The 18,375-nt window shown below is 42.0% G+C and overlaps 1 protein-coding gene across 3 annotated transcripts in view; it reads right to left on the bottom strand.

Moving 5' to 3' along the window:
• Window positions 1-18,375, bottom strand: part of FNDC3B (fibronectin type III domain containing 3B) — a 371,599-nt gene that overhangs the window by 98,184 nt on the left and 255,040 nt on the right. For all 3 annotated transcript variants that reach the window (XM_012466702.2, XM_021674622.2, XM_064378642.1), the window contains exons 7-8: window positions 12,733-12,791; window positions 1,747-1,898 (exon numbers count right to left, since the gene is read on the bottom strand). In XM_012466702.2, the coding sequence (XP_012322125.1) occupies window positions 1,747-1,898; window positions 12,733-12,791 (211 nt within the window). The remainder of the gene's footprint in view (window positions 1-1,746; window positions 1,899-12,732; window positions 12,792-18,375) is intronic.

Here is an 18,375-nt window from a genome sequence, read left to right on the forward strand (position 1 = left end):
GGCTGGGTTTTTTTAAACTTGTGAACTGGAAGCTATGTCCAGACCTTGCCTGAAGCTGTTGTTTGGCCTGTATTGTATCTTTAAAATATCTTGGATTTGCTCCATTAGTTTAATAACAGACAAGTTTACACAATAATTCAGATTTTCAGCATCGTTTAGGAAAAAAAAAAAATCTAAAGAATCAGCAAATTTGGGCAACAATCGACCGAGGCTGAGTGGTGACTGCTTCCTTTCGATGGCAACAGAGGCACTTCCGCTGACCTCATTTTCAGCTTTCCACTTTTCTCATGTGTGTTACCTGCCGAGCCTCTCTGAACACTTGGGGCTCTAGCTCCTGCCACCAATGTTCATCTTGCATGGAAAGACTCTAACCACAGTTGTACCTCAGCATGCACAAGGGGATCAGTACCAGGACCCCACCCCCACACAGCATATACACAGTCACGTTGGCCCTCCACATCTGCAGGTTTCATATCCTATGAATACTGTTCTGATCTGCATGTGGTTGACAAGGAATCCGTGTATAAGTGGATCCATGCAATTCAGAGCTGTGTTGTTTAAGGGTCAATTGTATCTGTTCCTTGCCAGGCATGGGGGAGATGGCACTCTATTTCTTTAAAGCTGCTACTAATTCTGATTTTTCATACTAGAATAAAATGGTGGTGGGCCAGAGTCAGGAATATCCTAAATACGGTGGGGAATCCCTGGAGTGCTTTCAGAAGGGCAGTGATCTGGCCTGACTCTTGTTTCCACACTAAGCAGGCAAGGCTGTAGGAGAGCAAGAGTGGAGGGTGGAAGACCCCCAGGAGAGTCCCGAGGGCGTCCAGGGTAAAGACAGTGGAGGCAGCCTGGGCAGGAAGAGGAGGCCACAGCAGCCACAGGACTTCCGTCCTTACCTCTGTCCCTCTTTCCTCGCGAGGAAGAAGGCTGTCTGTGGAGCAAGAATTAGAAACAGGAAAGGGGAGAGAGGGGTCTGTGGCACTGATGCAGCAGGGAAATAGGAGAGAAAACAAACAGCTCTGGCAGAAAAAGTGAGGACTGTGTGACCACATTACCCTGGGTGTGGGCAGTCACTGTAGGGTCCACTCACAGGGAGTCCAAACAACCAGTGAAAACAAAACTGACTTTCTGATTTCCTGCTCTGCAAATCTGAGCAGTGCTCAGTAATTACCAAGAAGAAAGACATGGCCCTAAACTTTTTCTCACATTTGGAACACAGTTATACATGGTTCGAATGGTCAATACCTGGAGTCCACAGGGCAGAAGGGCTAATCCCTTCTCTGTGAGCTAAACTTTTGACCATTTAAGGCACCTGGCCCAAAATGAAATGAAATGTTTTAAAGTCGTCTTTTATTACAGGCTAGAAAACTACTGTGGAAGAGAAGAAGGAGGGTAAAACAGAAGGAAAACATATATTGTAGAACTTTAACAGATTACAAAAAGATCTGGCTGTAAAACAGAAGAGGTAAGCTTATAATTGCCTGATGTATACAAAAACTAAAGTCATAATCGCCTTTTGCCGGTAGACATTAACAGAAAGTTTTCATTAATTACAGACAGCAAATACAACCAAGTGATGTACTGCACCCATACCAAATAGCTCTATGCTGCTCATTTCCAAAAAAGAATTACTCTGGACACGGTGAAGTCTCAGCATTATAATTATTACTAAATCTATACAGTTTTCCTTAACAACTCCAATTTTATAGTTAAGCAGCAAAGAAAAACAATAGAAACATACACAACCTGTAAATTATCTTGTATTTTCCATCTCGTCCTTTGTCTGATAAGGCAACCTCGTAACTGTAGGGGAAGGAAAGACCACTGTGGGGTCCACAGGAAAGTCCAACAGGGGGAGCCCAGGACAACACAACGGCTCTCGCCTGAATATTAGAAACCTGGGAAGAAAAACAGGGGGCAAGAGTATTCAAATCCATTTTACATTTTCATAGTTATTAGCAGTGGCATAAAACTGGCTCACAGTTAATCCCAGGTAAATGAGTTTAATTACAATGAAAGACATCTTATATGGCGCTCTCTTGCAAAGTCTTGGTGTCCCAAATATGGTTCTTGCAACAACTGTCCTTACAATGCCAACCTTTACCCAAACCCAGTGCAATTTGTATTCTGTCCTCCATAAAGTAATGTCATGCAAGGACTTTTTTTTAATATAAGTACAAAGCTGAATGTAAGATTTCTACATTATCTGGAAGAAGTCATACCCAGAGGTACTTTGACCTGGTTTCAAGTCCTGCATGGTGTCACATCATTCTTCAAAACTAATACCTTTCAAACGACACCCCTTGAAGTCCTGCACATTCCCAGGAGAAGCCAATGGGTGGAGAACTGGAACAAAGGCCCAGGCTGACGTGGGATTAAAATCTGTGTAGAAGTGGAGATGTCTCACCTCTCTAAGCTCTGCTTTTATACTTTCGGTTTAGCTTCTGCTTCAGACATCATTTGAACCGAAGACTCTGGGACTTAAAGTACCCAGAATCTTCCTAAAATACTACTCTGAGGCATGTCCTACAAAATCTACACCATCTTCCAGAGGTCTTTACGAAGACTAAGCCCCGGCTGGCCACAGCTGTGAACTGTTTATTGACAGACCCTGTGTGGGTTTCCTTCCTGTTACGGTTTGGATTTCTTTCCCTGCCCAAATCGCAGGTGGAACTGTAATCCCCAATGTTGGAGGAGGGGCCGGGTGGGAGGTGACTGCATCACTGGGGTGGACTTCCCCCTCTCAGATCTAGCTGTTTACAAGTGTGTGGCAGTGGCACTTCCTCCTTCTCTTTCTCCTTTTCAGGCAATGAAAGACATGCCTGCTTCCCCTTTTCTTCCACCTTGACTGTAAGCTTCCTGAGGCCTTCCCAGCCATGCTTCCTGTACAGCCTGCAGAAGCATGGGTCAGTTACATCTCTTTTCTTTATAAATTACCCAATCTCAAGTAGTTCTTTATAGTAATGTGAAAACAGGCTAATACACTTCCCTTCTGTGTCCCAGTTCCCTTGTCTTCAACCAGGGCTTTCTGGGTCACATCCCCACATAACTATTTGCACTCAAATCTTTGTTTTAGAGTCTTTTTCTGGAGAAACCCAACCTAAAATATGATCTAATTATTTAAAATAAATCTAAGGACAAAACTTTAATATTGTAACTTTCTAAAAGCTCTTCTATTGCTATCTGACAGCATATTAAACACAAACAAGGCTTAATACAGATGCTAAAGCTTAATGTTCACAAAGACTTTATAGCTGTAGATTATTAGGGCTTAGATGCAGACCGGTAAACTGTTCAGTCCCTTTTTTTTCCTTCTTCTATTTTTGTCACTATCTGATCTATATAAAGGTTATTAGAATTATTAAATACTTGAAATACAAATAATAAAGATGGAAAATGAATATAGAGTCTCTCTTCATCTGTCCTTCACTGCATTTTTAGTAGACATCACTCCACACTATTTGTTCCATATAAATAGAGCATCATGATATATTTAGCCAATTATTTAGGCAGATTCCTGCCCGTCCTTCAAGGCCTCAGCCCGGCCTCACTACCTGCCAGTAGGCTTCTCTAAATTATCTCTAAATTATCAGCTCCTCTGTGTTCTACAGAACCTTGTGAATATTGCTATAATTGCTAATCACGTTATGGCCTTTGTCTACCTTCCTTGGACCTTGAGACTCCCTCAGGACAGAATCCAAGTCATATTCAACTGTGATCAGTGGTTGCTTAGTAAATGCTTGTTGAATAAAAAATAAAAGGAAATAATATAACTGAGTTTCTGACACAGGCAACACAGAAGATGGCAGGCTTGTATTTACACATCTCTTTAAAACATCTGAGGAAGACTGCTACAGACTCAAACTCCACCCTTCAGGCTGTGGCTCCAGACTAGCAGCTCCTCTTCGGCACCCCTCTAACCTATCCGCCCCACGATGCTCTGACTGCCCCTCCAGGGTGCCGGCCTCTCTTATGCCCTCTCTTACACCCCTGTGACTTCGTTTTTGACTCTCCTACTTCCTTGGCTTTAACCAAGTTCTTTCTGACCCAGTTCAAATGCTGCCTCTTTGTTTATTCATTTAATGGTCATACCTCACCCTGTGAGGGGCTGTGGTCACAAAGATGATTAAGGTATGATCTTTGGCCTCAAGGAGCCCTAACCTGTTGAAAAGAGTCAGGTACATGAGGGGCCTCATGACAGATATACTAAACACAGAGGGACTCTTAAGTGTCCTGAGACTGATTCTGGACAGGTTTCTGTACTGTCTGCACTGTCAGATTCAGTCACTCTTCTTTGCATTTTCTGTCCCTGCATTTGGTGCTTATTACATTACACCAAGCATTACTTGGCTATCTGTGTGTTATTTCTCTACCTAGATTTAAAGACAGCATTTCTAACATGCAACAGTGTATCGGCTGAATTCCTTCACATACCATTAATGAGTAATCCTGAGATATTGGGTATTATATCTGATTTTTAATGTGGGACATATTTTGTTACAAAGAGTTTGGTTTCTGGAAAAAAAGGAGGCTCGTTAGGTACTGGAAACACTCAGCCAAGGTGATAAGTGGCTGCTTTGCACCCAAGAAAACAGAATATAGTAACACTGATTCTATAAATGGTGGTGTGAAATAGTACCATGTCTCAAAATAGCTCAAATGCCAACATTCTAGATACCAAACAAATACCCATAAAGACACATCCCTTTACACTCTACCTTTTATGTCAGTTATTACAACTTTCCTTTTTTCCCTTAGGACTTGGTTAAATTATCATTTAACTGAACAGAGATATACAACACTTGAAGCATCAACTAAAATAACATTCACTTTTTCCCCAGAGTCCCCAAGCAAGCTTTCAGGATGCACACTGTCACCAGCATGCAATGCAGGTGTTGGTGGAAACGCATTCTTCCAATATGCCATCCTATCAGAAAGGTAGCTTGAGAACTCAGCATCAATCTCAAAGGACAGCGGTTTCTGTGAATTCTCTCCTTGAGCTAAGCAGCCTGACACCCAGATTATGATGATGTTCTGGGGCCAGTCCCTCCTGTGCTCCTGCTCTCTCCCTTTCTCTGACTTTTAGCCTGAGGTTTCCCTTGTTTAGGCAATGGAATCAGCAGAAAAAGAGCACTTGGTCTCCATGAGGACTTGGAACTTGTTTCCACTTAAAGCGGATTCCAGAAAATGACATGCTGTCTTTCAAGAGGATATCGCTTGAAGGTGAATTCTCAGCGCTAGACATACTTACTCCAAGTGTCCTGGGAGGTAATGCCTTAATGAGAGATTTGGAACTCTAGGAACTCTGTCTGGGTTCATGCCTATTTCAGAGCAACAAGAGTCATAAATGACCTTCACATTGCAAGTCTCCCTCTGTGTGCTGAAACTTTCTTGCCAGCAGTGACCACCGAAATTAACTAGGCCATGGCTAATCTGATCATCACAGTGATCACCATGGCTGTTGCTCCCCTCACTTCTCAAAAACGTTTAGAAGCCATAAAAATTTTTTTTTCCCCCCCAAACTAAGCTTTATTTATTTATTTATTTATTTATTTATTTATTTATTTATTTTTTATTGCATTTTAGGTTTTGGGGTACATGTGAAAAACATGCAAAGTTGTTGCATAGGTGCATTCATGGCAGTGTGATTTGCTGCTGACTTCCTGACGTTTAATTAACCTACTATAGCTAGAAAGTCAATCTCCGAGGCCTGGTGTGGTGGCTCACACCTGTAATCCCAGCACTTTGGGAGGTCAAGGCAGGCAGATCACGAGGTCAGGAAATCGAGACCATCCTGTCCAACATGGTGAAACCCCGTCTCTACTCTAAAATACAAAAAATTAGCCAGGTGTGGTGGCACAGGCCTCTAGTAACAGTGACTCAGGAGGAGTACCAGCGACTCGGGAGGCTGAGGCAGGGGAATCGCTGAACCTGGGAGACAGAGTTTGCAGTGAGCCGAGATCACCCCACTGCACTCCAGCCTTGTGACAGACCAAGACTCTGCCTCAAAAAAAAAAAAAAAAAAAAGCGATCTCCTTTGTAATAGTGATGAAAAGTGGCAATTTCTAGTTATAAAATTACTGGACAAGGTGCAATCCGACATTTGTTTCTGCACTAGTGGTATAACAAGGGTCTATTGTATAGGTTACTAGTGTAAATCTGCACATAAATTATTCAAACTAAACTGCTTTTGAGCACCTTGAAGGACTCATAAAATTAGACTCAGAACGTGACCTACTTCTAAATGGTCACATTCTGATTAGAAATCATTCTTGTCTGTTTATTAAATGTAGATTCCAACTTAAAAGCAGTTGTTCTGTATGTATGTATACAAGGAAATAAACTGCATTATCCTGTAGTTATTTGATATGTAATCCATAGCTTTCTTTCTCCTTAAACCTTCTCTCCTGCTCATCCCAATATTTTAATACTATTCTGTAAAATTTTCCATTTTTATGCTCAGATTTTTATTATTATGCAAATGATAGTACTTGGATTAGAAACATCATTTATTCTCATAGTTACTAAATCGTTTCTCTCATGTTCAAAAATATTTCCTTGTACATTGGTAGCTTCTAAATTTGGTCTGGCCTTTGGATTTAACTACGTGGGAGGCCTACTGATCTAATTAAAGAGTACAGTAAGGAAATATTACCACACAAATACTGGCTTCACTTCTAAGGTATCATCATGAGAAACACCACCACAAAGGAAAATAAATGAAAAAGGAAAACGTCAAAGAAAAAGGATACTCAAGTCTAAGAATTTCAGAGTCATCTGTTTTTATGATTCCTTAAGTGCTAAGAGCTGCCTATCTGCTCCCAGATGCACTGCTGTTTATCTTTCAAGGGATTGCTTCTTACAGGGGAAGTGTTCCTTGCAGGTCAGTTTACTCACTTCTGGAACCGACAAATCAATTGTTTCAACAAGCTAAACATTTGCGGATGGAAACAATGCAGAACCACAATTCCAAGTTACATTATTTATATCCTGAAGATAAACAGCCCACCAGTCTATGGGAGGCTACATCTAGCACCACCACCAGAGAAGGTCAGACCACATTAGGCTCGAGATGACTGACTAATAATTCTTAAGCCACTCAGAGTAATATCAGGCTTATTGCTCTGTTATGGTGGAAGCTATACCAGTGAAGTCCCCATGCCATCTAACTGTTCCAGTCCCAAGATAAACACCTAGTATATTTGTGTATCACTTTAATAAAATTAAAATGAAGCTAAGTATTTGGATCTTTATAGTAGCTGGGTCTCTGAAGAGTCAAAGACTTCCTTGGCCAGGCACGGCAGCTCACGCCTGTAAATTCCAGCACTTTGGGAGGACGAGGTGGGCAGATCACTTGAGGTCAGAAGTTCGAAACCAGCGTGGCCAACATGGTGAAACTCCATCTCTACTAAAATCAAAAATTAGCTGGGCGTGGTGGCGCATGCCTATAGTCCCAGCTATTGGGGAGGCTGAGGCAGGAAAATTGCTTGAACCCAGAGGCAGAGGTTTCAGTGAGCTGAGATCACGCCACTGAGCTCCAGCCTGGTGACAGGGTAAGACCCAGTCTCCAAAAAAAAAAAAAGACTTGCTCAATTTACGGTGCCCAAAGTTCTAGAAAGATGACTGGAATCTACAAGTATCATGTATTGTTCTGCACCTAAATAAAATCATCTGCAAAATCTCAAAGAAAAACATTACACCTTTTATTTAGAGGTGCTACCACTTGTGGCTGAAAGGAACAAGAAATTAACCCATCCTTTTTGCAACTGGGTGCCAACTTTCCACGGCTCTGCTTCTTCTGTCAGATGGCCTGATACCTCTCCTTCCCATGCAGAGCACAGAAACTTCACTTTTGCTTAGTGATATGCTACAAACTATAAATACCGCATTCCAAGCATTTTACCAATAGTACATACTTTACTTCTCAGATAGTCCCAGGTAGTATTTCTTATCCTGTCTTTCAAAGATGAGGAAACTGAGGCACAAGGAAATGATGTAACTTACCCAAGGTCACAAAGACAGCTAATAGCCATGCCAAGTCCCAACCCCGAGTGCCAAATTGCAAAGCACAGCCCTTCCCTCTGCCTTGTACTCTGGCGGAGGTGCATCCTGAGACCGGTCAGGCGCCAAGCGTTTATCCCACCTGCCAGAACTCAGCTACAGCCACGCAGCACTTCAGCCAGCATCTGTTAAGGGTCTGCTATGTGCCAAGGACAGTGCTAGGTATTAGGAGCAAAAAGTTAAATAACACACAATCACAAACAAGAACTTCAGAAAGAAAAAGGGTACGAAGAGGAGAGAGAGAAACTGCATTAACTAATTGGGCTGGCAGGAAACAGCGGACTGCTTCAGACAAGAACATTTATAAGGATGGAGAGGGGAGTATGGAGGCCCCCAAAGATGTCCACATCCTAGTCCTTGGAACTTATGGATATATTACCTTACACGGCAAAAGGGACTTTGAAGATGTGACTAAGTCAAGGCTCTCACGAAGGGGAGACTTAACTTGGATTATCTGGATGGGCCCAGTATAATCACAGGGGTCCTTAAAGGTGAAAGAGGGAGGCAGGACAGTCAGAGACAGGCAAGTAATAATGGAAGCAGAAGCTGGAGGAATATGACTGCTGACTTGGAAGACAGAGCCAAGGGATGCAGGCTGCCTTTAGAAACTGGAAAAGGCAAGAAAACACATCAGGTCCCAAAGCCTCCAGAAAGAAATGCAGCCCTGCCAACGCCTGGGTTCCAGCCTAGCCAGAGACATCTTGGGCTTTCTGGCCTCTAGACCTTTAAGACAATAAATCTGTACTGTTTTAGGCCATTCAATTTGTGGTAAATTGTTATAGCAGCAATAGGAAACACATAGGTGGAGAGAAAGAGAAGTTGTTTTAGTCATGTGCAAAAGCAGGAGGCACGAACAAGCATGGCACTCATCATACGAACTCCCCTTGTCTGGTGTGCCTTCTGCCCAGGCAACCTGGATATACTCACAGTGCCATCCGGAGAACCAGACATGGAGGGTGGCTAGCACCAACCACCGCCCACATGCTGGCAAAGCAACTATGTCCAGAGATGCCCACTTCCCATCAGGTGATTTTCATCAAACTGCTTAAAAGGTAGGGTGTAGTATTTTGGCAAGTTCAAGTCTTGCTGCTAAAAAGAGCATGAGGTGTCTCATGCCTATAATTCCAGCACTTTGGGAGGCCGAGGCGGGTGGATCATGAGGTCAAGAGATCGAGACCATCCTGGTCAACATGGTGAAACCCCGTCTCTACTAAAAATACAAAAAATTAGCTGGGCGTGGTGGCGCGCACCTGTAGTTCCAGCTACTCGGGAGGCTGAGGCAGGAGAACTGCTTGAACCCAGGAGACGGAGGTTGCGGTGAGCCGAGATTGCGCCATTGCACTCCAGCCTGGGTAACAAGAGCAAAACTCCAAAAAAAAAAAAAAAACAAAAGAGCATGAGATATAAATGCTGATCTACAGATCTTTAATGACTCTAGAGTGTGTTAACTATCTGAGGCTTTGTTTCTACTCACCTCCAGAAACTTTTTCAACCTGCCTTTTCCAAACCTAGAAAGATAATGTGCTGCTTATGCTGCAGAATTAACAACTCCAGCTTCATAGGACTAAGGAAACTCTTGGGCTGCACTGACTGTATCTGTACCCATCAATGCGATGCTGATACGGAAATGTTATCTTTTGACTGAATTTCTCACCCACAAGCCACTTCAAAGGTTTGGAGGAAGGTAATGAGACAGGATGGAGTCCAGTTAAGCTGGTTGGCCCTGCAGACAGGCTGTACCTGAGTTAATTCGCCAGGTCTGGGCCCCTGCGCAGCCACTCAGACAATCTAGCAGGTATTCCAGAGTCAGACTTGCATGTCAAACTATTGAGACTCATGGAATCAAATATATACAATCAGACTGCCGGTCCGTTGATTCATAATGAGAAACAGAAGTATCTGGTAGATTAGACAGTACTGTCAACCTGCTTCACATACTTTTTCTCCATGGCCAACAAGGAAGTCAAATTCTCAAAAGGCTACTAAGTCGGCATCGAATGAAAACAAGGGGAGTTATGTACATGATTCAAGGGCCTAAAGGCACTAAGCTCTGAGAAGCCAGCTCTCTATGAGGGGTAATAAACGGCCTGGCCAGGCTGTCATGGGTAGAGCTAACATCTGTGTGTTTCTGTAGCCAAGTAATCCTTGTTTCCAAATGATACAGACAAAAGTTCTCAGATGACACTCTTACCCTATTATATTTTACAACGCAGCTGCTTACAAAAAGCCTATTACCCTGCCCTAAGGCCTCTAAAGATTAAATGCCTAATAAATACTGAATCAAAAAAAAGGACCAATGAATCTAAATATGGCTTTTATCTTGCTACAGCCATATCACCCTCAAGAAACAAAGATACTGTCACTTCTTCAGGAAAGCAGTGACTAGGCATATCTGAGGGAAAGCACTGTGTGCATAAACATGATTAAGAAATGACTATCAAGTTCTGAAACTTACATTTGGGACCATGAGTTAACCCGTTGCTCGGCCCTCTCTCTCTCTGATTATGACTCCTCTGTTTTTCTCACAGATTTTTCTTCTTTCTACTACACTATAAACATAAGCTTTTTCCATGATCCTGCCCTCACACCTTTTCCGACCTCTCCCTTACATTCCACCCCGCCTGCAAAGCTATCATCCAATCCTACAACGTCAAGTATTATTCCTATGCATGTCATCTCCCTGTCTTATATCTTGTTCCTCCTCTCTCCTCAGCATTGACCCACCAGACATCTGTGAGTGTCCGCTGTATCTATCCTTCCAGATTCCCTGACAGTGAAACAAACTCAGCATGTCCAAGAATGGCACTGAAGATATAAAAAAGACAAAGACGTGAACCTGTTCTAGAGATTACCGGGAAAGACACAGGAACAAGTAAATGCAGTACAGTGTATTAAATACAATAGCAGAAGTCCATGAAGAGCACAGCGAAGCTGGGGGTAGTAGTAGTACTGTTACATGTAAATTTTCGGTGCCACAAAAGAAGTAGCACTTGAATATAAATTTTCTCAGCAAGGCAATTTACTTCCATAGAAGGGTGTGTCTCACAGATGGAGCAATGGTGAGCACACTCCTGGACAAGGGAAGGGAAGGGGTTCTTATTCCTGATGCAGGTAGCCCCTACTGCTGTGTCATTCCCCTATTGGCCAGGGTTAGACTGCACAGTCTAAGCTAATTCTGATTGGCTATCTGAGAACAGGGGTATGAGCCAGAGTGGCGGGGTGGGGTAGTTTGGTGGAAAGAATGGTTACAGAATAGGTCAGAGCAGGTGACCAGGGCTTACTCAGGTCAAAGCAGGTGACCAGGGGAACAAATGTGAACTACTGACTAGAACTGGCAGGAAAATATTTACTGAAACTAGAGGCAAGGGGTGAAGAGAACCAGGAAATTAAACTTTAAAAAGGAGAACTAACGAATAAAAGAGCTGAACATACTGACATACTGTGACATACTGATTCTTTGAAGAGAAACTTGGAGCTCACTGTATCTAACAGAACCAGCGGTACTAAGTAAGCTCTACGAGGAGCCTCCCACTTGATGGGCATGGACAGTCATCAGGGAGGTGTCTTAGAGGAAGCAGTTCCTGAGAAGAGGCATCTAAACCCGAAAGCCCAGTTATCCTCAACATTTGATATCTATTGTAAGAGGTTACAGTGCCACATTCTATGTCTACGACGGCTCTAGTATCTGTCCCCTGCTCCCTGCCACACAGATGTCACCACCCTAATTCTGACTCCCGTAGCCTTTCACCAGGACTACAGTAGTAGATTCTAACACTTCTCTCCCAGCATTGACCCTCTTCTCACTCCAACTCATCTGCCAAACTTGTTTGATCATTCCAAAAATGCAGCCTTGATTACGTAACTTCTTAGCTCAAAAATCCCCAGTGGCAGCCTGCTCCCCACCAAAGCACAGACTCCCCGCCAGCAGCAACACCCCATTCCTTCACAAGTGCCCCATTATGCCTGTCCTTCAACACACCTCATGCTTATAGGTTGTCAAACTCAACTATGTACCCCGAGGCATGTTTGGACTCTTCTGTTAAAAAGCCGCAGTATTTGAAACACATGCAGAATCCAGGTTTTCCAATTCAGCTAGAAAATACTCAAAAGAACTTTGGCTCTCTAATCTCAGATGAAAGGCTGAATCAACATTCTGAATTTTTCACTTAAATTTCAAAGCACCTGGCAAAATCAAAACCTCACCACTCTTACCATTTTTTTTTTCTTTCCATTGCACCCAATGTTCTGAACTTATTTTTCACAACTAATATTTAAATATCTTTTTGAAGTTTACTTGGAAAAATACTTGGAATTACTGAGGTTTTCAAAAATTATTATTACACTAATACAGGTTAAAAAAAAAAAACTACCAAAAGAAAACTTGTTCTGTAGACTGAAAAGAGAGGAAAAAAAGAATCTTTGGAAAGAAATTCTAATTGCATTTAGAATACCTAAATAAAGAAGACATTTCAGTGGATTATGACTACACACAGACGGCCACTGTTCTATGTCTCATGTTCCATTAATAACTGAACTGAATACTATTTCATAGTTGATAAATAATCTGCAAAGGTAAGGAGCCCTTTTGCTTACCTACTGTGTGGTGGGAAAAAAAGCACATTTGAAATACTTTAAAAGTGTCACTGATGCTGAGAAATCCAGAAGACATACCTGTGGTTTCTCTATTCCCGAAAGAATGTCTTGCACCCTCTTTACTTCCAACTCATATTCTGCATTGCAAAAAAAAGAAAAAAGAAAAAAACAGTATCATTAGAAGGCAGTAAGGCTGTCAAGTTCCTTCCCGAAGCCCTTTCAACTAGAGCTATCTATCACTAAATCAGTTGCCTGTTATCATGAATTTTTGGTGTTACAAATGTTACCAGGAAAATCAGGAATGAGGATGTCTTTGGGGAATGGAGTTTCACTGTGGTTTGCCGACTTGCCACTATACAGTTTTAAGTGTTCACAATATTAATGAGATTATCACAGGGTTCCATTTTACATTTAATAATTTAACAGGCAACAGAGAATAAAGGGTCCTAATAAAGAATAAAGGGTCCTAAAGTGGAGGGAACAATGTAGCTGGAAATAGAGTAATAAGATGAGGTTGAAGAGACAATGGTTAGTCCGTTCAGGGCTGTGAGCTCAAATATTTGAGTTGTATTTTTACTTGTTTATTTACTTCTTTACTTAAGTTCAAATGTTTAAGTTTGATGGGCAGCCACTGGAGTGTTTAAGAAAAGGGACTGATAGGATCTTCTTTTGAGCTTGAAGAGATCTGCTTGTCTTCTGTGTGAACAATGGATATAAGGAAGGTAAGCAAGAGAGCAGAAAGATCAGTCAGTGTGTTGCTGCAATGGCCGTGGCATATAAAATGGAGCTGGCCTGGGCTAGAGCTGAGAGTAGAGACGGTGAGACAGGACTAGTTTTGGAGGGATGGGTGCTGAAGGACTGAATGTGATGGGTAAGGGTGAGGAAACGTGGCATACCAAGGATAATTCTTAGTTTTTGGCTTGCTCAACTGGATGGATGATGGTACTTTTTAATAAGATGAGGGACATGGGCATGTTTTTGGAGTGGGGCAATAATTAGGTTTTAGAAACGAAAGGAGAATGGTGCTTGGAGAAGAGAGTATGAGGTGAGAAGGATGTGTACAGAAAAAGATAAGTGATAGAACTTAAGAATCTGCAATTTGTTAGAGGATCTTCTTGATTTTCACAGTGGGCTTAATGGAAGCTAATTTTGAGTTTAGAGTAGACTCCATTTAACATAGTTTATGAGCTAAATGCTAGCGAGATATGATCACCAAGACATTATGTCCCTGCCCCCAAGATATTTCCAGTCTCCTGGAGGGGAGGTAGGGAGAATGAAACCAAACAGGTAATTAACAGTGCCTTGTGATGGGTGCTATAGTAAAGGTAACCCAAAAGAGGGAGTTCGAGATGGTTTTCCAGGAACCAGCATTTAGCTGAGCCTTGTGAGCAATTAGCAGGCGCTTGGAGGGGAAGGGGGATATGGACCTAGGCAGTGAGGGATGGGTTAACACGCCCAGCTCTGCACAGACCTGTTTGTCCTCATTGTTCAGGTCGAAAAGTCATCTTTCCAAAAAATCTCTCCTTAACTGACCTTAATGACAGCCTCATTTCTGTCACTCTTAGATCCTATTTCCTCATCAATTATCAAAATCTGAAAAGAATTACCTGGCTTATTTGTTCTCTTGCTTATTTCTGGTCTTCCCTACTAACAAACACAAGATTGAGGAAGACAGAGACACCACAGGGTCTAGAGTTGGCAAATTTTTTTCCTAAAGAATCAGATAGTTTAAACTTTGTGAGCCACATACAAGTCTCTTGCATATTCCTGGTTTTTGTTGTTGTTGTTTTCATAAAGCATTAAAACTTTAACAATGTCTTAGTTTGTGGGCCATACAAAAGCCGGCGACAGGGAGGCTACAGTTCAAGGACCTGGGCTGAGGACACAATCACCATTTACTACAGCACCGAGCACAGGCCCTACTTCTGCAGAGCTCAACAGACGCTTCTCGACTAAGTAAACGAACAGCGTCTATTTAAAATAACAAAAACTTCTAGCTGGCACTACTCCAATCTTTAGAAGAATTTGCTCCTTATTTTTTTCCTGTTTCGGTCTGTTTAGTAGGACACGCTACCTTTATTGCAGTGAGGAAAACAATGGGCTGGTAGCAGCATCACGATTTTGAAAACTGCAGCCTTTTAAAAAAAAACCCACATTCAAAAAACCAAATGTCACAAGCTCATTTATAACTATGCATTCATGTTAAGATATGAATTGTGTCCATAAATCAAAAGTGGACATACCCTCACATTTTCCAGAAGCCCCTGTGAAGTCAACCGTAAATATTATATAATCTCAAAAGTTAACTGTTGGTTAAAAAAAAATCAAAACAAAAGCATAGTTACAATAAATGAAATGAAATGAGAAAATTTAAAGATAAAATTTTCTCAATTTCTGGTTATTCTAGAATTTGAAGGAACCCATGGTTTCAAACATTCACATAGCTATGTTCAAACAACCAGCTGAAGGAGGTAACTGTTTCCTTCTGCTGTGAAGAATGCATTTATATCGTCTTAGAAAGGCAACAAGACAGACTCTATGTTTGGAGTAATAAAAGTTTAGACTAGAACAGGAACGATCACCTACTCGACACAGAAAGAAGGGAAGAATTACAGAGATCTCTAAATAAAACACTCTCAGGACTATGCACTAGAAATATACTATAAAAGAACAGGGAGTTAAAACAGGATGCTTTGTCCCACGAAACTGGAAAGCCCCCTTGCACCTTGCTTTCAAATACAGATGACAGAAGAAATGGTTATGCTTTTAACAAAAAAAGAAAAAAATGGGAAAGAGGCTAGATTAAAAGAGAAAAAAAAAAAAAAACCTGTCCAAAATCAAAAAGAATGTGTTTCAGGTAAGAGGCAGAAATACAAGTGAAAAGTCCTCCTGAGATAAAAACAACTTCCAAAGAGAGGTCAGGACTTTACTTGTCTGTTTGCCTTTGATTACAATAATAAAAACTGACATTTCCGGAGCGCCTACGTACATGCGGGTCTATGCATCATCGGCTTGCTAATTTTTACGATATCCCCTGCAAGATGGACACACTCTGCTCCTCTTCACGGTGATGGGTAGGAATTTACGTCTACTTAGCTCATCACGGTTCTCATCTCTGGTGCTGGGCAGACTACCTGTAGGTGTCATTGCTGACCGAGGAATGACGATAAGGAACAAATGAGGAAACTGAGGCTCAGAGAGTAGATGTGATTTCTCCAGGGCCAAAAGTCTAATACATGGTCCCAAAGCAAGTAGAACCCTTGACTGTTATCATGATGAATTATAGAGATCTGGGGATCACGAGGGAGAGGACGTTGAGGAAGAAAACACGGGGTTGACACTGGCGGGGTGTTGGCCTCGTGGTGGATGGGAGAAAGAGAATGCAGCAAAGGAGATCTGCTCTGACCTACTGGAAGGCTTATGTTGGTTTTCTTGTTTGCTTTTAATTTAGAAAAGGTTGTCAAATGAATAGAGCAAAGGCCACATATCTGCAAGGAACATACAGGAGAAAAGGAAGAATTTTAAAAGTGGGCCTTGAATGGAGCCAAATAAAGGATTCTGAGAAGATCAAAAATAAAAATGGCAGGGTATGGGGAGGGAAGGTAGTGACAAAGCTGTCACCGCCCTATCATGTCTGGTCACGATCCCGTCATCTCAGGAGAAACGTGGTACCAAAGCCAGATGGAATTCTGTCTTCTTTCAAGCTCCTAATTGTAAACATGGGGAGAAAAAAAGAGAAAACTGCACTTACAGCACATTTGTTTAATGCTTTCCCATTTGTGCTGCCACAGACCAAGAAGGAAAAGGTAAATAAAACCCGGGCATACCATTTGCAGCAAACAAGAGTAGAAATAAAATCTGTTTTAAAGTGACAATTACTTACCACGTGAAAAATAAACTCTTGTATGAAAGCTAACAGTCTGGTATGAAAATGTCAGAATTCACAACTCTACGACCTAAATCACTGAGTTAACTACGCCCCTGGCCTATCCCTCACTAAGCATGATTTAAGTAGTAGACTGAATTACCATTCTTTCCATAAAACCGCTTCAGAGCCCAGCTGTACAAAGAATATATGTCAGAGTTTAGATGAAGCTATTGCTTGGTGGCATGCTTCTTTTTTTTTTTTTGAGACGGAGTTTCGCTCTTGTTACCCAGGCTGGAGTGCAATGGCGCAATCTCGGCTCACCGCAACCTCTGCCTCCTGGGTTCAGGCAATTCTCCTGCCTCAGCCTCCTGAGGAGATGGGATTACAGGCACGCGCCACCATGCCCAGCTAATTTTTTGTATTTTTAGTAGAGACGGGGTTTCACCATGTTGACCAGGATGGTCTCGATCTCTTGACCTCGTGATCCACCCACCTCGGCCTCCCAAAGTGCTGGGATTACAGGTGTGAGCCACCGCGCCCGGCCCTTCTTTTTTTTCTCCTGTTGTCTCTTTCACACACATCCCTCCCAAATGATGAAGGAAAGATGTGTAACTAATCCCCTCACAAAAATAAACAAACAAATAAGACTTCTGCTGATCTGCCTTTAGGATATTGTCTTTTATTCAAGTTGAAAACTCCATGTTGTTTTTCTTTCTTCCCCTCTTAAGAATCTGGTACTTGGTATGTGCCAACAAGAGATTGTCCTAGAAGAACAGAAATGCAAGGTTCTGGTGCAAGGCCAGAGGACAGGTTTCTTCATTCTCAGGGCTTGTTTTCACCTTCTGATTTGCAGTAAGTAAATGAACTCAGACACAAATCATGTCAGCAAACTATAGTTGTTATTCCTCACACTGAAGCAGCCACAAGCTAAGTAAACAGATGGAAACCATTTTCCACCTAATTCAACCTTGCTGGTGACCATGGCTGGGTGGCTGAACATGAAAACCATTTTCTACGTTGCTGCCTTCTTAGTAGTTGAACAGCTTTTCCCTGCAATGGACACGAGCTCATCAGTTAAGAAAAGAATAGGCCAGGCGCGGTGGCTCACGCCTGCAATCCCAGCACTTTGGGAGGGTGAGGTGGGCGGATCACAAAGAGTTCGAGACCAGCGCGGTGAATATGGCGAAACCCGTCTCTACTGAAAAATACAAAAATTAGCCGAGTGTGATGGCGGGCGCCTATAGTCCCAGCTACTCTGGAGGCTGAGGCAGGAGGATCGCTGGAACCCAGGAGGCAGAGGTTGCCATGAGCTGAGATCACGCCACTGCACTCCAGACTGAGTGACAAAGCGAGACTCTGTCTCAAAAAAAATAGATAAATAAAATAATAATAATAATAGAGCACTCTTGTATAGTGTTTCACAAAGAGAAGGGGCATTTTGTTTGCAGATATAGGCACATTTAATGGTAGGAAAGTTTCTGAAAAGAGTTAAGATGGGAGCCTCTAATTCAAACATGTCCACACTCTGCTGAGAACCAGCCTATCTGGAAATGCTAAAAAAGAAAAGGGGGTGCTCAGCTTAGAGATGCAAGTCTTTTCTTTTCTCTAAAAGCAAATCTCCTACACCATGGAAATACAGCATTTTTAGTAAAGGGAAGGTTAAAATAAAAATACACAAGCAGAGCAAATAAGAGTTTTTCTTAAAAAGAAAAAAAGAAAGAAAGAAAAAAAACCCACACACATAGACGGAAGATGTGTCATGTGAAATTTAAACTTTCCATAAATAATGGTTTTCATGTTTGCTGCAAAAAGAAACCTAAGTTCAGACTGTTTGAATAACTGGTAAGATCTAA

The sequence above is a fragment of the Aotus nancymaae genome, unplaced genomic scaffold, assembly GCF_030222135.1.
Source record: "Aotus nancymaae isolate 86718 unplaced genomic scaffold, 86718_ANA_hifiasm-v0.15.2.pri h1tg000019l, whole genome shotgun sequence".
NCBI lineage: Eukaryota > Metazoa > Chordata > Mammalia > Primates > Aotidae > Aotus > Aotus nancymaae.